Raw genomic sequence first — 22,217 nt, forward strand, 5'->3', positions numbered from 1 at the left:
TTATTGCTGGTTTCATAATTCGCGTGTTTTTTTTTAACCAGAAGCCTTTTGTTTGTTTGTTTGCCTGTTACTGTGATTTTATGAAACCTGGAGGATCAGTGGTGTTATTGATACTAGCCAAGGCAGAGTGGTCTCCAAGGCTGAGAGGGCGCTATGGAGAAAGGCTGCTTATCCTTGCCTCAGACTTCTTCTGCATTTATTTTCTTCTTTATAAGAAGCATGACTGGAGATACTGCCACTGTACGCACAGCAGTAGCTGAACTATAGAATTAGCATATCTACTGTTTTTTCTTATCTTAGTTGCTCGCTTCCATCTTTTATCCATTAGTAGTTTATTATACAATACAAGAAATCATTGGAATACACAGAATTGATGGTAAAGGCAAGACAGTGACAACAAAAGAGGTGCCCCTACTGTAGTCTTTTCCTTGATTTAGGCTAGGGGATCTTGTGCGGAGGACCTGTAAATGTATACCATCTTGGACTTCACTCGCAAATTCATTTTGGCTACAATGACCCAGCACAAAACAGTTAAAACTTCACAACGTACTCAACGTGATAAGGGAGTTAAGGACATTTTTAAAAAAATCCCAAAACCATGAATGTCCAAATTAAATCTACCACTAATGTGATTATGAATTACACATCACAGTAAAATAGTTACAACTTTTAACTTAAAATTACACACCTATTTTTAGAATATTCAAACTCTGTACAATTCATTGTCAACAGTTACATATGTATTTTCACACAAATTTATACTAAAATAAATCAGCACCTTGTTCAATGTGCATAGGTTCTTTTTTGTTGGTGGTAGTACAGTGTTGCAGATGTTTGACAGTACTGTGACTTGGAGCTGTGGACTGTCTAATGCAGAAGCTATTGTGAAAGTGCAGCAAAACCTGGCAGACCAGACAATTAAACAATGACAACAGGACCCATTCTAATACTGGCATAATCATAGGGATCTGTACCCTCTGTACAAATTGGTGCTTGGTGCTCGATTTCTGTGGAAACCATCTTCTTCTTTAGTCCGCTCTAAGAGGTTTTTCTTTCTAAGAATTTGTGTTATAAGCAAACATATACTGTATACATAAAATAAAATAAAAATCGCCAGAGCCCAACACTGTCAAAACACTTTTATCCCTGAATATGAATCAATAGCACACTCCTTCCACTTGTGCAATCTCAATTATTTATATTTTTTATGTAATATTCTCAACACTTTCAAAATTGGGGAGGACAGTTAAACGGGGCAATCAGCAACTGTTCACGGGGCTTGTCACATATATCATGCCATATATCTGTGGTATCATTTTACAGAATTCCTAAGTTTTCTTTACATTTCCTTGTTTTTGTTGCGACAGATGTGACGTCAGAAAACAATAAATGTCACGTGGAGATTTCATGAAAATTTTGTGAGAAACATTTTACATAATATTAGATATGATAATTACTTGTTTGCGATTAAGCACATTTAACGTTACCTTCGCATAAATAAATCGTAACGCCTTTACAAAAATGTTTGTATGATTATTCTAAAAAGCTGACGTAAAAAAAAACATGCGTTGTGTATCGTGTTGTTACCTCTCCACAACGTTTGGTGGCGCTAATCGCGGTGGATACAGAGCGATGTTGAATAAAGGAGAAGAAGATTTTAGTTGCGGGAAAACTGAAGCTTGTCATTTCTGGAATTGTACGCTTCATCTACGAGAAAATAAGGTAAAGTTACAAATATTTACCAATGTTTTGTATTAAGGTGGGATTAGGCTCAAATTCTGCTTTACATCCCGAATCGTGTTTTGGGTTGTCCATGCATTTTGTTCTAGACTGTTTTCCTCTGTAAGAGTTAGCCGTCCCCGTTGTGCCAGCCAGGTTTTGCAGTTAGTTTTGAGCTCTTTCGTCTTTTTAAATATAATCAACTTAAGCTTCTTGGGTTTTGACAAATAAACTCTGTCCATTCACGTACACTAAAAGAGCATGTTCGTACAATCAACTTGTAAAGCGCATCAAAAGACAGTATTTATCTCAATCAAATATTGTTATGCTGATTGCGAAGCGATTACCATGTTTATTTACTTCTGACACGAAAATAATTTAATAGTTTGGAATGGTTTATATTTGGTTGTTTAAAATGGCCACCAGGCAGAAACCTGTTGTATAAATTGCATATATTTGAAATTGTTAATTACTAAAATTATGTACCGTCACCATATACATTTGTCTGAATGTAAAAGTTAACGTTAAAATCGTATTGTTATATAGTTAGTTGGTACACAAAACATTTTGTGTTGCTTTATTGCTGAACAGGAGACTTTCACAGCTGTCACTATTATAACCCAATTCTGTAATCTAAAAAACAAGCATATCTAACTGATATGCTTTTTTTTTTATAGAAGAATAATGTCGTTTCTCACAACCCTCTGTGTATTTTCTATCAATACATTACTTTGCTTTTGCTTTGCTGTCATCATTATGCTATTTTTTGTTTGTTGGTTTTGTTTTTACAGGACATTAAAATAATCACCATGGAAGCAGCAAAAGCCGCAGATGTTAAGAAAGGGATTTCAGTGCTTTGGGAGAGTCTACAGTGTCCAATATGGTGACTAATATTCCATTGAATTTTATATCTGGTAACATTAACAGCTATATGGCTCTGGTCAAAGAAAAAAATGTATATTTTACCCGCAAAACTTTCTGTCACTTCTAGCTTGGATATATTGACTGCACCTGTATCTACCAAGTGTGACCATCAATTTTGCAAGTAATATTTTCTTTTCTAACACCTCATTGAAATATTTAAACACTGTCATAAACGTGTTTGCTTGTCCTTCAGATTCTGTATCTCGAAACTTTTAAGCAACACCAAACAAAACAAGGCTAACTGTCCAGTATGCAAATCCAAGATAACCAAAAGGTTAGAGAATACTGTTCCAGTGATAGAGCATCGCCTGGGTTTAAGGCTGACATCAGTATTCATTTCAACTTCACAGGAGCTTACAAGAGAGCCCTAAGTTTCAAAGACTTGTCACAGGATTACAGGGAATGATTCTGGCATATGAAAATGACACAGGCACAAACTGTAAGTCCTCACCACAATCTTCAAAACAAGTTTGTGATCTTTTGATCTCATTTCAATAAAATTCATGATTTACAGATTTTACTGGGCTGTCCAGGCAAACACAGCAACCACAGTAAGTAGTCTATAAATGCAGTTTTAAATAAGACCAATGTTAACCCACTGTATTGACTTGTGGTGCATTTCTGTATTTTATTGCGCTCAGTGTTGCAGATATCAAAAATGCTCAACATCATAAGGAACAATCAGATGAAAATGCTTCCCGTATGGAAGATGATAATGAAGATCTTCCAAAGTCTTATTCTTCAACTAGAGCAGGTACAATTCTCAAGGGGTTGCCCTCTACAGCATTTTCTATTGATTTTAGCGGGTGTATTTGTCTAAAATCTGTTATCTCTATGTGTTCCCAATTAAGCCCAGGATGGATTTGCAAGGCTTATGGGCCTAGAAGACACAAGTCCTCTGACTACAGAAATCGATGGCCTGGACAGTGGTCTTGGAGAGGCCCCGCCAACTTGTGACAAAAAAATGTACAGCCCAAGAAAGTTGGAGAAGGTTTCCTTTCAGCCAGCATTAATTCCAGATAAGGATGAACACCCACATTTACAAACACCTTCAAAGAAGAAGCATAAAAAGGTTTTAGAGCCTGATAAGATTCTCGATCAGAAACAGAAGAAAAGTCTAGAGAAAGTTGCAGAGTGGCTCATGAAAGTTCCATCCGAGCAAAGCCTGGAATTGGAGAACCTGGATGAAGATGGCGATGACTCTGACAGCTGCTCATCCACCTCAACAATAGATCTTGGGCTACTCCACTGTGAATCAAATCCTATGAGAGCTCGTGGAAAAGCCCTGGAAGATCAGGTGTTTGGGGCGATTTATAAAAGACAGCGAAGAGGGAAGGGAATCGTAAAACCGATAGAAGCGGCACTCGAAATGGTTTGTTTAAATCATTCTGACAAAAATACCTCTGAAGATAAAAGCAGAGAAGATAAGGAAGAGGTGCACTCGATAAGAGCGCAAGAACAAAACACCAGTAGCAACATATTAAAAGAAGAGATTGCAGTCTTGGAGGATTGTGGAGGAATCGTTGAGCCAACTCACATGTCAGAAAATGATCAAAACAACAAAGATGAAGTACCTCATCTAGTTTCTGATATTGGACAACAGCAACCAGAAACCATTGCAAAGAGAACACGGTCTTCTCTGCAGCAAGTCGACTGTGATTTGTTGAAGTGCACACAAAAAAAGCCAGAAGATAGTGGGAAAAAGAAAATCGCCCAGAGAGGAAGTAAAGGCATCAAGTCTGAAAAATCAAAGTCTGCCAGAATGTCAAAACCGCTTGTTTTGGTTACGGTTGAAAAGCTAGACACTAGTCCCAAGATTAGACCGCAGTCAGAAAAAGTTGAAGTTCACATTGAAAACTATCCCAGCAGTGGTGACCAAGAAGTTCCTTTAGGGAGATGTACCAGGAAAAGTAGAAGACTTCAGGTCTTCACTAAGGAAGATGACAAGAAAGAAACATCAAGATTCAATGTCCCAGAAAAACAACACAATTCAAAATACCCCAACTTTGAATGTGAAATACTGGATAATATCAAATCACAAAATTGTAAATACCAAACACAACAAGCAAACAGAAATGGATGTATTTATAATCAAGGTATCCAAGAAATAGAAAACATGGATTCTGGTGAGAGAGCATCTTCTTTGAGATCAGAAGAAGATACTAAAACTTCTCTTTCTGAAGTCCAAAATACTGAAATTTTGTCTGAAACTCCTCGCTGCGTCGCTGTGTTCCCAAGTTGTGCTGAACTAGCTCCGGCAGAACCAACTAATCAACCCCCAAATACTGTCCAGTTGGTGACTGAACTCGCTGAAAAGGAACGCGAGCAACAGAACGATAGTGAGCAGGACACAGAACAGTTGGTCAGGAGCTTTAAAGCTACTAAAAGAAAATCTTTCCATCTCGGTACTGGTCCAAATATGAAAAGGAGCCATTTATTAGTTCATGAAAACACCCAAAGTCCAGGAACTGAAGAGAATGAAAATTATTATGAATCTTTGCCAAAACAAGTGCAGCCAGTGATGGCTAAAATAACCAACAGTCAGGTTTTAATTGACAGTCAAAACATGTCTGGTAGTGACTTGATCTCACCGTCCTGCTCACCCAGCCTGACGAGAAAAGCCTTGGGCCTTCAAAGTAGATGTTCAGTGGAAGTTGGAAATTGTGTCCTCGGTAATAGTGCCAGTAGCCCCCTTTCTCCTAATAACGAATCGAAGCATGTAGTACAAAGTTCCTCTCCTCTCATACTAACAAAGGGAAACTCGACAATCTGCTTTGCAACTGAAAAACCTTCTCAAATTTCAGAGAGCAAAACTGATTTTATAATGATGAAGGAGACACGAGGTAATACTTCACTGCACAGTTTTAATGGCAGCACTGCTGAGGAACTTTTAGATGCACAGTCGTCATTAACCCCGGATGGCCTGGGAATGCCAGTCCCAGAGGTGACATACAGCCAAGGGAGCAGAGAGCTCAGCAGGTGCAGGAAAAGGACAAAGTCTCAGAAGCTGGACTCTTCATCAGATTGTACAGAAGAGGAATTTCCATGTTTTTCAAAAATCCTCAACAAAACTGCCCCCCCTGGTGCTAATCCTCCAGCAAGTCCCAGCCTTGATTGTGTTAATTCCAGCCAAGCATCTGTGGACTTGTTTGACATGCCAAATGAGTGTAAGATTAAAATATTGGATTATTTCCCAAGATGTCAACAACATTTTTTGCTGTTTGTTCTTGCTCATGGGCCGTTAATTTTTTTTGTCATTTCCCTCAGGTGCCATAAATAATGTCGAGTCATCTCAATTTTCAAGCGAGGTCCTTGTTACGCAGGTATGCCTGATGACCTTCTCGGTTAATTAGCAACATCTATTAACTTGAATTATCAACTTGACTAGATTTCCCATTATGTTGACAGCAAAAAGGCAGTTGTTCCCGAATGGTTTGCTTGTTCAGCACTATTCTGTTTTCACTGCATTCCTGCTGCTGCACTGTCACGTTCCGCCCCAGAGAGGGCAGCCACCACATTTTCCAAACTAAGCTGTCAACTACTAGATGACAGACTGCCTCGCTCATTAAAAAAAGTCCCCCTCAGCAGCTTTCTAAATTGCATTTCATTTATGTTAGAGGAACTGGCACCCAGGAGATGATTCTTGTTTTCTACCTCATCCATCTTCCAGACTTTTCACTTTTATTTTTCCACTACCTTTGATTGTGAGGTTCAGGCTTCACACCCCAGTGTTTAAAATAGTCCCCAATGTCTGACACATTTCAAGAAAGCAGGTTTAGTATAATATGGTTGTCTGCTTTTTGACTATTAATCAATAGCGCTCCAAACTGTAGTGGATGACAGGTAAACTATTAAACTACACTGAAGCACTTACACATTTTAAAAGTCACTTCTTAAATGTTATATAATCATGCACCAAGCACCTGTCTAAATGATAAAAGATTCATTACCAGTTGATAATGACTGTCTGGCTCTGGGTTTTCAAATGTCAGTTCATCTCAGGGCTAATGTGCAGTTTCAGTGGGCATATGGCTTCTTTTTTTCCTGATGTTGACCTTTTTTTCTGTTCCTATTATAGCAAAAAATAGAGATGAAGAAGGAGCTGGTGAGGTTGGAAAAGTTGATGGCACTGGTGACAGAGGTGCTACACGAGAAGGAAACCAGCCCAGCAAAAAACATCCAGAATAAAACCAACCTGAGCAGCAAAATAACAGGTGCGTAGTTTTCCATAGATTTGTTCAGCTTAATTAAGCACCAGTTTCAGTATCCCTAAGGAGAGTGTGTTGGGTTTTTATTCTTTATTCTAGAACAAAAATATAGTTAAATCCCAAAAATATTTAGCGTATATTTTCTGAAAATATATACTGTTAAATTCAAGATCTTATCACGCCCACCCAACACTCTCCATTAAGTAGGAGTATCAGTACCTGAATGAGTCGACCTGACTTCATGAGAGTAAGAAGGATTTACAGGGTTCACCACAAGGTACAAACATATAGCCTCATAAAGAAAATGACCTGATTACTTCAGCCCTGTGTGGCACTCAATGTATCCCACAACGCACTGCAAAGAGTAGGGGACAACCGATGCTGTTAAACCAAGGAATATATACCATCATCATGATGTCTGAATGTCTGGAAAAAACACTGGCTCACTAGTGTTTATTGCTGCTGTAGAGCCCAAATCAGGAAGAGTGTCAAATCTTTCTGGACTTAACTGGATACACCCGAGTCACCACAAACTGAGCTATTTGTGGTCGGAACTATTGGTACTGATTGTAGTTTCATGTCTCCAGGCTCAGATGCTGACAAACTGCGCCCGAATGTCCAGGATGAAGATTTTAACCAGTAAGTACATCGTTTTTAAGTAGATTTAAACTGATTGTATGTAGATTTAGATTTAGATTTTTTATCAACTACAGCTCTTTTATGATTGCTGTAATTTCTTTGTTGAAAAAACAAGTGGTGGTAAAAAAAAGAAAAAAGAAAGACAGAGTCACATTAGGTGACATGTCCAGCAAGGTAATGTCCCTGAAAATCCAGAGGCAGGGCTAGTTTATTAATGCAGCACTATTCAGACACAAGGCAAATCAGTGCTTTGCAAGGCACAACATAAAAATATTAACACAAAGCAAAGAGAATAGCAGAAAGAATAGAAAGAAATACATTATAGAAGCTTCATTAAAATAAGAGAAGGAAAATATTATCAGTTTCGAAGGCCTGGGCGCATATAAGATTTAAAGCCTGATTTTATGAGAAATGAGTGTGAGAGCAGTCCTCAAGCATTCAGGAGGTTTGTTCCACAAGTGAGAAGCGTAATAACTAAAAGTTGCTTCACCATGTTTGTTGTTGACTGTGGGAACCATGAGTGAACCTTTTCCTGAGGACCTGAGTGGTGTGGATGTTTGATATTGTACAAAGTAAATCTGAAATATATTTAGGCTCAAGAGCATTCAGTGCTTTATAGAAACGATTCCACCCTCTTTGTGTTAGTGAAGCCTTCTGGATGAGCTGCAACTGTCTGGCTGATTTTTTTTTTTTGATTATTTTTTTTTTTAGGAAGACCTGTAGGCACGCATGGACAGCCTTTTCTGAATTTTGTTTAGTTAAAATTCCTCTAATCCTCTTGCTATATTTTTCAGACAAAACTATGCTGATTTTGTTGTCCTAATTTCGTTGTTAAAGTCCAGGTTTGGGTCCATAACCGCTCTACCATTTCTGGCTTGATTTGTTATTTTAAGTGGCACTGACTTCACCCTTCCCTTTTTGGGACTAAAATGGAGACATAAACATGACACCAAAGCAAAAGACATGCTGTTGTGTCACCATGAAAACATTTGGCAGAACAGTATTGTTACAGTATTTTTAAATACTGCCTGGTGGGCAGTCCTAATGCTAATAAAATGTTCATAATCGCGCCTTGATTTACCATCGCAAACACAAGCAATGAGGCAATCGGAGCTAATACGCTCTCCATATCCATTGTTTCTGCTCTTCAGGACCTCTTGTATAAAAGGTTCAGTGAAGCTGGTAACTTTAAGGAAAAACCCATGCTAATAAAAAAAAAGATTTTTAAGGACAAAGTGACATCCCCTTAAATGGGTGGATGTAAATACTTCAGTCATCATCCACACATATTTGATTTTTCATTATTGATTTAATAACAAGATTTTTGTGACCTTATTTTGTCCAAAGAAAGGCTCAATTCATGTTTTGAAAAAAGGTGGCTGAGATGGTGGTTAGTTTAACTTATCCTAATCCTATATGTAACAGAAGTATGCTGTTATCTTTCCTATCTTGGAGAGCCTTATTGTTTAGGCCCATTAACTAGTCTGCAGTGATGCTCCCTATTGCCCAATCCAAACACAGTAACGTATCTAACAAAATCATATCTGCATTGGTGATTTGCCATTATTTCCTTGGAGGTTCGCATGTAGTGGCAGTCCATTTTAAATGGGCCTGTATTTCAGCACCCCCATATTAGCCAGAATAATAACTGGAGCAAATAGCACATACTTAATCCTGTTTGGTTCATAATTGAAGGAAAAATCTGTTTGTATGTCGCTAGTTTCAGATGGTAATGCATCCATAAAGGACAAGGCAAATAATCTCACTAATGAAGACCAAATCTGCTTATGCTGTGCAGAATAAAAAAAGTAATTACCGGCAGCATATTATGTCATTTGGAGCACTTAGAGGGAAACTTGTGTTGTTACAGTAATTTATCTCTCCTGCTTGACTGCGTCAACCTCCCCCCTTCGTCTCGTAGGGTTTTAAGTGCCATCCTCCAGGCAAAAATGAGAGCAGATGAAAACACAGAGGGGCGCAACTAAAAACAATTTCCAAACTCAAATGCACATGATCTAAATGGAAAGAATGGTTGGCATTAAATATGTAACGAAAAGGCCTCCAAACTTTTCTTAACTATAATTTTATGCTAATCATTTATTTCCTTTTATTTATTCATTTATTGAATTCGGACAATGCACATTAATCAGCATTGGTGCATGAGACGTCAAATAGACTTCTTCAGCTGTAACCCCAATCCAGGTAGTTACACAACCCAAACACAGAACACTTAAATACCTCACAACTACAAATCACATCATACAATAGACAGTTAGTAAGTCAAAACAAACCACAAAAAGACACAGGCAGACACGATCGAAACAAACATTATTATAACAGAACATCTTTACAAGTGAAAAGATGAATGGACCAGGAACAGGCATCAGATTCAGAACAGCATTTAAGCTATATGAGTACATGTCTGATTAATTTTTAACCAGCACAAGTTTTTTTTTTTTTTTTTCTTTTAAAGTATCTAGTCATCGCAGTTTCTGATGTATGGTGGTTAAATTGCTCCAGGAATGGGTTCCTCTTACAGATATGACCATTTAACAGAAGTTAAAGTCCTATTCTAGGTACATTACAATCACCTCTGCTGAAGGCTCTTGCTCTTTATCTTTTGCTTTGTCCCTGAACGAATTCTACAGGAAACCTCTTCAATTCCATGAAATTCCATCCAATATTCTTGACAAGGGTTCCTATATGACATGAATTGATTTTATTTTTTATTTACATGTGATTTAAATTATACATTTTTGTCAAAGACCCCTCTAAGATATTTGAAGTCTTCACTTCGTCAAGGCTCTTTCTTTTTCCATTAACTGCTGCGGATGGTTGATCACCCTCTGCCCAATGATAAGAGAAAAATATTCATAGTCTTTAGTGTTGAGGCGCAACAGGAATCATCAAGACAGTGAGATACAATTGCCAGTGCTGCTAATAATATTGCAGCAGCTTCTTGGGTTTTTTTTTTGTTTTTTTTTTTTTTTAGCCTGGACATCTTGTGAATTAACATTTGGACAAATTGGGTAGGTCATTTACAGAGAGACTGACAAGATTAGGTCCAAGAATGGAGCCTTGGGGTACCCCAGCTGAGCAGCTTCAGAGCATCATTGTGTGTCACTGACTGGTAGGATATCTTGGGATGTCTTTAGGATAGGATGTCTTCATTTGTATTTTTGCTTGAATAGTTACAATATTGTTTTTACATCCGGCCAACATTTACCCACAACGACGTGTGTCATGACAGCTCTGAAAATGAGTCAGTTTCACGATAATTCTTTTTCTGTCGGTAATGAGAGGAACACAAAATGGTCATTCCATTTTTCTTCTTTCTTATTCAGAGCTTTCTCGCTCTCTTTGAATGAATCAGTGCAGCGCAGTTTAATTTGTTGCTTCTCTCCGCATGGTTCACTGATCCTCTGTGGGATTAACCGCCCTTAGGAAGTTTGCTCTAAAAAAAAATAGTCTGTCCTCATTCACCCCTTTCTTCAACACTTGAGATAATAATTCTCATCCTTAATCCTCATCCTTAGCTGAAGCCTTTAGAGCTGGAGATCATTAGAGATTTGCTTTTTAGTATTTATTATCTCTGGATGGTCCAATTGAACCTTTTCCCTGATCATGGCAGTGTACTGTAAGTTATACAGATATTTCCAGTCCTATAAACTACTACTTTTGTCTCTTTTTTCTTATTTGAAGAGAAACATTCCCAGAAGAAGCACTAGAACCCAACACAAGATATTCTGATGCGCCTCCTTCTGGTTCCAAGCACAGCAGGACGACAGAGATGAGTAAGGCTGCTGCTCTAGATGAGAGAATCTAAACCAAAATATACATCTATGTATTTTACAGTTTCTTTCTTTGTTTCCTAAAGACTCCAGAACATCCAACACAGTTGGGTTAAGTTCAGCTGCAAAGACTGATGGTTCCCCATCAGCCGGCCACGAAGACAAAGAAAATAACAAGCCTGAGGGAGACAGAAGCCAAGCCAAGATGCTCCTGGTGACGTCTGGACTGGGCGCCAGTGAACAGGTGTGATCAGGAGAGGTCTGCATCTCGTACACACCATGATAGGTCAAACTGACCTGTAAATGTTGTTTTCATTCACAGATAACAGTGAAAAAGTTCGCTAAGCGGATTGGCGCCGTTGTGGTCTCCCAGGTGACACCAGAGGTGACTCACATTGTCATGCACACAGGTGAGCATGCTTTTGCTTTCCAACAGTAGTAATTAGAGTAGATCACTGTAATTCACCTTTGGCCTCTTTTATGCTCTTTTTTTTTTTTTACTGCATTCTTCCGTAAAAATACGGCCAAAATGTTCTGAACCTTTGCACTCATCCCATCTCGCTTGGCTTTGCCAGATGAACAACTGGTGTGTGAGCGCACACTGAAGTACTTTCTTGGAATTGCGGGCCGGAAGTGGGTGGTGAGCTTCCAATGTAAGTTAGATGAGCATGTAGAATTTGCACTTTTAAAAAACCGATGAGGAGATGCATTCATTCATCAAAGGCGTGTTGCATAAGTAGCCACTGAAACAATCGTTCATCCCTGTGATGACACCGTGGTTCTATCATTCTCACTGCTCTCTGCAGGGATTTCGGAGTGCTTCAAACAAAAGAAACTTTTAAATGAGGTATGGTCTCTGTCTGTGCTGCTTGAATTTATCCATTTTGAATGTGGGTGACTTGATATTATTGTTCCTTTTGTCAAGATGTTGAATTAAGGTTGTAGATTGATGGAACTGCTGGTGATTCACTATGATACCTCATAAATTATTTTAGTTGCTTTAAATTTGTTACTCTTTCTTTAATGAAACTCATCTATTTGAGACTAAATAGATTAATCTATAGTATATAGAATCTCTACAATTATGAAATTACCTCTGTCAAACTGAATGATAGACCAGGTGGTCATTTGACCCTTGCCATAAATCAGTACATTGTAGCGGTCTCTCAGAAGGCTTTTTATCAAATTAGACTGAATAATTGTTTCAAGTGTTTGACCGCTCAAAGAATCACCATTTACTTCATACTACAGCGAGTAAGACTAGTGTTTATGCACGTATATGGACATTCTTATTCTTATTTCAGAGTTCCTTTGAAGTGAGAGGTGACGTAGTTAATGGATCCAACCACCAGGGCCCAATGAAAGCTCGAACAACAGGAGACAACAATGTGAGTGTGGATGTTTAACTGTTTACCTTTAAAATATGGTAATCTGGTTTTCTGACTTGGTTTTCCTTGAATGTGGTGGGTACATTCAAATTGAGAATTTAAGCTTTTGTGAATGTGGCAGGAACAGTTGAGATGCTTAACATTCATAATATCTCTGCAGTAAAGTACTGCAAAGAACCTTCCATCACGTAAATGTCACCTCACTAAAGATCAGCAACTTGCAGAATTAAAGTTCAGTTTTGAGGTTTTAAGAGGTGGCAGGTGTACAACACAACACACAAATGTTCCATAGTGATGACCGATGACTGAAAACAAAGTTTATGCGTCTTTTTCGCGGCGCTTTAATGTGGAATTTAGATGAGCTCGCAGGATAATTACAGGCTAAAGATTTGGAGCTTCAGTTAACATTTAAATAGTTTTCAAAGATGTAAAAATGAATTCAATGAAATCTTTGTTGAAATAAACACTGACTATTTCCTTACACCTCTCCTGTGGGTGAACTGCTCAGTTGATGGCCTGTTTGTGATTAAATCTATATAGTTTTATTTGCTCATGCTTAACAAACTTGATTTTCTTTATTTAATCCAACAGCTGTGTCTGAGGTCAGTCTGATCAGAGTCCTCATTTAAATATATTCTTTGGTCTCAGTTTTGAGGACCTCTGCCAGATCCTGCAGAATCGATCAATCAATCTTTGATCACATCTGTTTTCACACTCCTGCAGCTGCAGTTTACTTTAAAACAAAACACACTCGGGTCCACAGATGTTGCACACCTACATTGAACACTAATATGGTACAGGCCAGGCAAGCAAAGAAATGTGCCATAAATACATTTAATCATTTAAAGAAGCAAAACACTTTACTCATCAGCTCTTTCAATATTACTTAATTCCATAAGGCCATATAAGGGTAATGAGTCTTTACCCTTTGATGGTCCTGAACCACATTATTAAATGGCAGTCCAGAAAAATGTGAGAGCAGATTGTGGTTGCATGTAAGCTGTGCACAGAGCTTTGCTAATGAGCATCTGTGCTACTGCTGAGGAAACACTTTCTATTCCCTTTGCTACATTAGCTGCAACGTTTATTCCAAACGCGGTTGTTTCCTCCATCTGTACAAGTAGAATAAGGATCTTTAATTTATTGACTCTAAAACAAACATGTGTTTTAAGGACACAGGAAAAAAGTGAGAGTGGACTGTTGCATAGAGATGGTTTGTAAGCTAATTAAGCCACTTTTAGCTGTTCCTTTCCTTTTTTGGGTCCCAACGTTGGATAATTGTCTCGACGACTGCACCAAATATCCATTAATATGAATTTGTAATTCATAATTCCTAGTGTTTATAGAACCAACACAGAGGTGGTTGTTCAGCCTTTCAGTCCATAGCAACAGCTGAAATCAACACAAATATTAAAAAAACAATTCATGAGGAAAGGAAAGGTGTTCTGATCAAAGGGTCATTTTTCTTTGAATTTTTTAAGTCCCGTTTCCTTTTTCCCTTAGCCTCTAAGTTAACCATGTGTTGGTAGGGGTGGGGGGGGAAATCATTACAAATGTCTTTGGTGCAAAGACCACTTCTGTTGCTACTGAAGGGGAAAATTAGAAATGCTTCATGTCACTTCGGCCCTATCAGTCCCTTTGAAGAACCTCTGCTAATTGAATTACCTTGTAATTTCAGGCTTATTTAAGTCATTTTAATATTCTGATAGCGGTGGACAAATTGTCCTGCTCAACCTCCCTTTCAGTCCCTCCACCACTGCAACCACCACTCTAGCAAATTTCCAAGAGATTCTAGGGAGTCTGTCACCAGAATGCTGATCCTGGCACCAGGTAGTGTGTGTATGTGTTCGGTTTGAACTGTTTTATACCTCCTGAAGGACATTGTGTTGTCTAAATTAAAAAATCTTGCAGAAATACTTTTTCATATCGCAGCCCCTCTGGCTGATAATCATTACAGACAAATGGGGAGGTTCGAGAAATTAACACTACTTTCTCCAACAGAAAGACCCCATGTGGGTTTATGAGATTTATTTATTTTGTCTGGGTAGTTATTGTAGAACAAGGAAACTATTTTGCATTTCAGTTTTAAATATATTGACATAAAGTTCACTGTTTGATCGACATCAATGTCGTTTTTTTATTTGCTGTTTTTATTGTTCTGAATACCTCGTGCATGCATTACAAACAAGACAAAGAGATTCACTGTTTAAATATTGATTTGATAATTCTGAAATTGTCTCCTCTTCCCTGCAGTTGCTGATGAAAGACTTCAATATCTGTTTTCAGGGGCCTTTTACAGACATGACCACAGGTAAATCAGCACAGCAGGTGCAGCTACAGGAGGGAAGACCAATTGTGTGTATTTCCTGTTAAATCCCTGACTGAATAATGACATTTAGTTCACTTATTCAAGCTCCAAACAGACAAGGTTTCAACACCTTTTAAAGCGCTCCCCTTTAAAGCTCCCATCTGTCAGTTCTGGCATTAAAAAAACTTTTCTCAACCTCCTAATTTTTTCTCATGGATCCTGCAGTAATTTGATGGACCTGCTTTGAAGAGAGAAGCAGGGACATGCCCATCATAATAGGCAGCTCTGTTAAAGCAGCTCTGACAGGTTTTCTGAACCATTGTGTCAAAGCTCTGCTCTGACTTAACCTCTGTTCTCTCAGGTCACGGATAGATGACACGCGTTAGCAAAGAGCATTGCTGTTAGTTTGATCGTACACAGCAAAGGCTTCAGGGTCAGTCTGCTGCCTGGAAGAAGAAAGACGGGCTTTCAAATCATGATCAAAGTCTTCTTTTCTCTTTGGGAACTGGCTCAACTGCTGTAGATTAAGTTCAGTTTGTCTGCTGAATGACCTCCAAGCTCAAGGCTCAACCACTTCAGCTACCCTTCATCAGTAACCTTCCTTTGCGTTACCATTGCCAACACGAATGAACAGGCACACAGATTATGGGTGAAGGTCTCCTGATGCACATTGCTTAAAAACCCATAAGGCTGCAGCCTTCGGTTTTCTTCTTCCTGGGGCTCCTAAAGTGCTCCCACAGCATTTTCCCGCTGCCTGCTGGATCGATTAAGCTTTGCTAATGGGCCAGCATCTGCCGTAGCACGAGGAGCTTAAAGACTTTCTTCCACATGGCACAAAAATGTCTGTTTTCTTCAGCCCAACCATCCAGTGTTTAATTGCTTTACATTTGTGTACCGAACAACAAGGTTACCAATAGAAGCTGAGACGACAGGGTGGCCCTGACACAATATCAAGGAGTTCAAAGGGTTTAGGATCAGAATAACGGCGTCGGCTGGATGTCAGTCCCTGTGTTTAAGGGATGGCTTCAACGTGTTACTGGGAATGTAGCAAATCGAATAAACCCTCCATTGCTGTTGCTAAGAGTGATATCAGAGACTGATTCTTTGCTTGTTTGTGTCACTGTAGCTGAAATGGAGTTGATGGTTGAGCTGTGTGGAGCGACTGTTGTCAAAGATCCACTTCTGCTCCACAGTAAACCGGTAAGCAACGGGTCTGTTCCACTCGAACTAAAAGATTCCAACTTTTTGTTTTTAATGCTTTTTACAGAGACAATTCCTTTTCTTCTTAGCCTCTGAGATAATTAAATCTGAAATGAGTCCTGAAATGAAGCACACTACTTTCAAAGACTGAAGAGAGATGTGACTCGGTGTTTAGTTTGAAAAGATTAATTCGAGCTCATTTTTTTATGATCTCAAGCTTGTGCTCGTTCTTAATTGCACTCTAACTTGTTTTTTTGCAGACTCATCATCAGCTGATCATCGTTCAGTCCGGATCAGAATCCTACAAGAGTGAGTCTCGTCTTATCATTTCATGACTTTCATATCATCGGCATCATTGTAAAACACAACCGCCAGATTTCACATCAGTCACCTTTGGGACCACTGATGGTTTCACAGTGTTGTATATTTCCATCTGTCTGAAGGCAGAAAAAAAGGATTCTCGTATTCAGACGTATTTTATTAAGTAAGGGGCTCAGTATCTACATGAATTATTGGCTGATTACTTACAGAGATGTGTCCAAATGAACGGATGGTCCCAGCAGCTCAGACTTTCTGGCCACTGTGCTCCACTCTGTCTGCTCACTAGCAGACTGATCCACAGGAGCTCGTCTGCATCAGAAGCCGGTTTAGATCGGCCGAGCGGTGAGGTGGCAGACGCTGCTTGCCAAAAGCCAACCTGGGGGGGGGGTTGTTGAACTGCCAGGAAAAGTGGTGTAAAAGAAGATTGGCAGTGGAGAAATGGCCAAGAGAAAATGTCAGGTAGGAGCGAGAAAGGAAAACTGTCAAAACAAGTGGGCCTCAGAGGAAAAGGGGCTGCCATCACATGGAAACTGAAAAAGATCTGTGAGCCCCCCCCCATCCCCGTCCCTCCTCCCTGCATCCTAATTTGCACTGTTGCATATTTAATGCAGCTCTCTCTTCTGTATCCTTTAGCACTCACAGCCCAGGTAATTGAGTAGCCCGCCACCTTGCTCCCTGACTCTTGCCCCCCCTTTTATCCTCCTCCATCACCATTGACTGAAGTGCCCCTCATCCCGCACTGTCTCTGAGCTGTAACCCAAAGAAAGGGTCAAATCAGGAAAACGTAACGATAAAGTAATACAACTCCTAAATGTCATCATATAAGCAGGAGAACATAACTAGCATTTAAATAAAAGGAAATGGTTTGGTAATTATGTGGTGCCATGGCAACAAGGAACATGTTTGGGCAACATCAAGCACTAACCTATCTAGACTTTAAATGTGATATGGCGCAATACAATAAAGATCCAACTAAAAAATCCATTTACTGGAAGAGCAGCGGTTGATGGTGACAGGAGCCAGTATCACGCTGGCTCCCAGACCGCTGCAGAAGAACTCACCCTTCTGTCTGTTCACCAGGCCTCTCTAGAAAGGCTACAGTTGTGACTCGGGGGTGGCTGTTGGACACCGTGGCAACCTACACCATCCAAAACTTCAGGACCTACAGAGCTGACCTGAGAGCAGCCTGATCTCCAATCCTCGCCCCTTTTAATCCCCAGCTGTGGGTAGCTGTCGTCCTGCTCGCAACCAGTTTTACAGCTTCTGTTTTATTGGCAAATTATAACCTGCGTTTATCTTGTTATGCCAAAAGCTGTGCTTAGCGACTGTATATATGATGTATATAAAGTTTAACCTACAGATGGACCTTCTCCTCCGGTGTTTTAATTCATTAGGATGAACGAAAAGATTAAACAAAGAGGGAAATGTTTCACAAATGTCGTGAACAAGAAAATGTTACACACGGTTTTATTTTGAGCACATTTACATAACTCAACATTCTTTTGCAGTTCCCATCCTGGAATTATAGATTGTTCATATACAAATAGCCAAACACCTGTTTGTTGTTAGATTTAGTTAGATTTACTACGACTGTGTCCTGTGCTCACTATCGCCCCCAGGAGGCCTATTAAACTATTTTGCCCCTGATGTTTCCTGTCAGAACTAATGCTATTTTAATAAGCTCTTGTCATCCATCTTCCCTCTTCGCGCTGTTGTTTCCAAATCCCCAGTGTGGCTCTCGTTCACAGCGGAAAAGCCACCAGCTGTCCTGAACGTGGCCTGTGTGCTACCATGTATTCCTGAATTATTGAACGTGCGTCGTGTGAATGAATTGGGGAAAAGAGATTTACAAGAACGGGCTCATATGTAGGTACTGAAAAAAAACCCTGCTCTGTAAGCTGTACACAACCTGAGCACGGAATGGGAACAAGAGGGCAGCGTAATGTTATATAAAATGTGGCATGACTGGAAACCAGAAAAGATATCTGCAAATACTTTCAAATCCCAAAGATGATTCATTTAGCACCCAACAATGAGCTGGTCTGTTGGGCAATGCATTAGAGTCATTGTACCTTTCAGAACAATTGTAATGGTCGCAAGAAGGTCATGGGTCATTACACTAGGACACTAGCCATTTCTATATGATGTTAGCATGTTCTCCTGCCTCTGTTTTCCCTGGTACTCCGGTTCAAAAACATGAATATTAACTTTGTAGGAGGCTCTAATTACCCAGAGGTTTGACAGAACGGTGTGGGTGACCTCTCCGGGGGGGATCCCAGACTCCTGTAATCCTGATCGGAACAAAGCAGAAGGTGATCATATAGATCCTGGACATTTCAGTACCGATCCTAACCCGTATCTCAGGGGTTATCGTCTCTTTTTTTTTTTTCCCTTTTCACTTAATCTTTAGAAACGCCAGCAGATTAAATATGCAGGCAACGTATAGACAATATAGAGGGCGTCTTTAATAATAAATGACTTTACTTTCTGTTCTGCAAACGGTGCGGTTGTGTTTGGCCTGAATAGTGTTGATTAGGATCTACTCACCCAGAAGTAATTGTGTGCAGCAAGTGCATCAGGAGCACGGCGAGGTTTTGGAAGATATTTCAGAAAGTGCCAGTGAGCAACTTGCTTATGTTTGTCGGTGATGGTCAAGATGGTAAAAACGGTGGTTGAAAAATATTGGGGGGGTGCGTGAATATAGAGGACTCACACGAACGAGCCAGGTCAGCACCTTTGCTCTGAGGTCTTTCCGGTGCCAGATGTGCGGTACCAGGTGACACCGCTGGTGTCAGGAGGAACTTCCTGCAGTCAGCTGGTTTTTCAGCGCCAGGCTGCATCCAAGCGTACATTCAGCTCCGTCCCTGCGTGAGAGACAAGGATCCAGACTGACAGACGACGCTCATAAAGCGGCATTGTTTTTTTCATCCGTGCAGCGCAATGAAAAATGAATGCTTGTTTATCAAGTGCATCAAAGCCAAATAGGGTTTTGATGATTCACTGTCAGACAAGACACACAAGCAAGCTAATGATTAGATGAGAGCAGGGCTGAGAGATGTAAATTGGCAAGCTATAAACTGCAGAATTACTAAAATAAATTCCCTTTAGAGGTCAAAGTAAACACCTCGTGGCTACGGAAATCCAACACTGTTTGTCCTCTCTTCTGTTACCTTACCAGTAAATCCCACCGTACAATGTTTGATTCGTCCTTGGCTTTGTTTTTGCCCAAGGAAAGCCGAAGACGTGATTTACACATGGATTTATAGTACAATGCAACACTGGGAAAATCATTTAGGACAGAAAAATCCCAAGGAGACCAAAGTGTATACTGTGTTGCTCCATTTAAAAAAAGCTTTATTTTTCTGTGCAGAATGAGCAACCTTTCACTTAAATCTGTCCAAATATTGATAAATCAGTTGCTTTAATAACAGAGACAAATCAAAACAATAACGACAATATATGAATCTTGAAGAGGGTTTGCCTTTTATTATACTGGCTTTGACTGTAAAAGGCTCATTATCTCGTGTGTGTGTGTGTGAATGTTAACACAAAGATGGCTGTTGCCCTCAGACACAGGAACATGACCCACAGGGGACTGGTCGCTGTCTTGCTGGCCACCATCTTCCATTTATCTTTTAAAACAAATGAACCGACGTGCGAGTCAGTTTTAGTTTGGGCTCTCAGCCAGTCACGGCCCGTAAAAGCCTGCAAGGAGCTGATGTCACAGCCTCGTCTGGACACAGCGACGGTGAGGGTTCCATCAAAGGAAATGAAAATGAGGGAGCGTCGGGCTGCACATCACCCTCGTCTTAACGCCACAGTTTTGCTGACGTCATTGTTGTTCAGAGAGAACAGAAAAAGAGGGAGCCTGGGCCCCACAGACACAGCATACATATATTTTTAATCGGCTCAGCTTTACATACTGTTTAAATGGGTCTTGCATTTTTAATGACTCATTCTCCCACTGACACGGCAACCGTTACCCTGCCATTGTTGTGCTGCAGTGGGGGGTTGAGCCTTGTTGCAGGGATTTCTCTCTTTTCTTGGGATAAAGTCAAAATGATCACCCAGCAGCACCGCCTGAACTTCAGGTTGGTGTTTTGAAGGCACAAGAACCGACGAGAGCGTTAAAGATGCAGCAGGGTTGAGATTCAGTGGTCACTGATTTATGGCGCTACTACAAAGGCTACGTAATCGACAGTAGAACCAGGGTCTTCAGAAAAAAGCCCTCTCCCCATCAGGTGTCCCTATGCAGCTGTTTGGTTTTATTGACTGAAATACTGTAACAGACAGAAGCACAATTGTTGAGCCATGTTAGCAGAATTGTAACATTTGTCTAATCTAGTAGTTAGCTATAGTTGAGGTAACTCAGGTGCCCCCTGGTGGTAGGGTCAGGGAAAAGCACCACCTCCTGCAACTGTTCAGCAGCATTTAGACCCAGCGGATTGCTCCTGTCTGTGTCAGGTAGGCGTGATGCCTGGCTTGAGCGTGAAACCCTTTTACCTGGGTTTGAGATGAGCAAATGGACGGGAATATTGTGACGGTTTGGCCCAGTCTGAGTCATCACTGGGAAATCGCAGACAGCTGCAGAAAAAAGACAATTCAAGCTGACTCCTTTCACATCCTCCCCTCCATCAACCTCACTTCCACTGGAGGCTGACCTAACGCCTGCAGCAGCGGGGGGTGGGGGGGGGGGGGGACACTTCTCTTTATTTCATTGGCCGGTGGCGGCAGCAGCAGAGAGGACCGAGATGGAGCAGCTTTGATGGACGTTTCTGAAATTCTCATCTCTCTGGTCGTCGTCATTCCAGCACGTACGGCCGACAGGCTGCTTCCTGCTTGTGTTCTTGTTGTGGCTTTCAGAAAAGGCTTGCAGCTTGTGTACCTCAACTGAACGGCCGCACAAACGTAATTATTAACCCCCTCGGAGCCCTTCTGATTACATTACTATGCAGATCTGCAAGGTGTCACGGTCCTCCGTCCACGTCCATGTCCTCTGCCCCCCCCCCCCCCACACACACACACACACTGGAGTCCTTACTTGCATCACTTCAGCCGTGTGAAACGACCTTGCGATCTCTGCATGGCAGCGTCACTGTGAAATGTCACTTTGCGGTGGCTCACAGAGGCGGCGAGTTGCTGCAGGGCCGCAGCCGTGGTGGCGAGAAAGAATAGACCAGGAGTTTCAGTTAAAGGTCAGACTACAAGGATCAGGCAGACAAGGCACCGGGGCGGGAATCATTTTAGATATGAATCAAATATACTGACACGACTGTTTACCGTGTTTCAGCAAGTGGGAAAATAAGAGCGGTATTTGCATTCCAGCAGCGGCAAATGTCAACACCAGACGCAAAACGGGCAACAAGCGCGCAGGACACGATGTTGTTGTTGCCGCACTAATGAAATAAGAACAAGTTTGGAAAGGCCGGTACTGGAAATGTGGCTGCAGGCCATCCTTCCGAAGGAACGACCCCAACGATTGAACTGAAAGTGAACAGAAGGTTTATTGGGAATTTAATACTTTTACTAAAGTTGCTTTATTTGCTGTTGAAGGGGGGAAAAAACCCCGCAGGACAAAATCATCGATCGCTTGGCTGATCAGCACCACCTGAGAGGCTTAGAAGCCTGACATTTCTGCACTTTTTACATTTTTTTTTAAATTAAGTCGTTCAGTTATTTACTTGCAGCGCTCCATTATGGGGTTTTATACACAATAGCT

At 40.5% G+C, this 22,217-nt stretch overlaps 1 protein-coding gene across 2 annotated transcripts; it reads left to right on the forward strand.

The window, feature by feature from the left end:
- Window positions 1–1,589: 1,589 nt before the first annotated feature.
- Window positions 1,590–18,145, forward strand: LOC130531204 (breast cancer type 1 susceptibility protein homolog). 2 transcript variants are annotated; one of them, XM_057043081.1, is made up of 21 exons: window positions 1,590–1,722; window positions 2,511–2,602; window positions 2,711–2,764; window positions 2,837–2,917; window positions 2,994–3,082; window positions 3,158–3,194; window positions 3,285–3,397; window positions 3,495–5,810; window positions 5,911–5,966; window positions 6,722–6,857; window positions 7,439–7,490; window positions 11,193–11,284; window positions 11,368–11,525; window positions 11,604–11,691; window positions 11,857–11,934; window positions 12,088–12,128; window positions 12,586–12,669; window positions 14,923–14,980; window positions 16,104–16,177; window positions 16,438–16,486; window positions 17,579–18,145. In XM_057043081.1, the coding sequence occupies exons 1-21, from the start codon at window positions 1,633–1,635 to the stop codon at window positions 17,686–17,688; spliced, it is 3,948 nt and encodes a 1,315-aa protein (XP_056899061.1). In that variant the 5' UTR covers window positions 1,590–1,632; the 3' UTR covers window positions 17,689–18,145. The 2 variants fall into 2 exon arrangements, with proteins under 2 accessions (XP_056899061.1, XP_056899070.1); XM_057043090.1 differs by lacking the exons at window positions 1,590–1,722; window positions 2,511–2,602 and having other exon boundaries at window positions 2,711–2,760.
- Window positions 18,146–22,217: the final 4,072 nt, after the last annotated feature.

This window comes from Takifugu flavidus, chromosome 1 (genome assembly GCF_003711565.1).
Source record: "Takifugu flavidus isolate HTHZ2018 chromosome 1, ASM371156v2, whole genome shotgun sequence".
Taxonomy (NCBI): Eukaryota; Metazoa; Chordata; class Actinopteri; order Tetraodontiformes; family Tetraodontidae; genus Takifugu; species Takifugu flavidus.

What these genes read in the sequence shown, in the direction of transcription:
- LOC130531204 (XM_057043081.1), top strand. Translation starts at nt 1,633, where the DNA reads ATGTTGAATAAAGGAGAAGAAGATTTTAGTTGCGGGAAAACTGAAGCT. An exon ending in AGTCTACAGTGTCCAATATG is followed by an intron (nt 2,603 to 2,710) that starts GTGACTAATATT and finishes TGTCACTTCTAG; the next exon opens with CTTGGATATATTGACTGCAC. An exon ending in GAACAACAGGAGACAACAAT is followed by an intron (nt 12,670 to 14,922) that starts GTGAGTGTGGAT and finishes TCTTCCCTGCAG; the next exon opens with TTGCTGATGAAAGACTTCAA.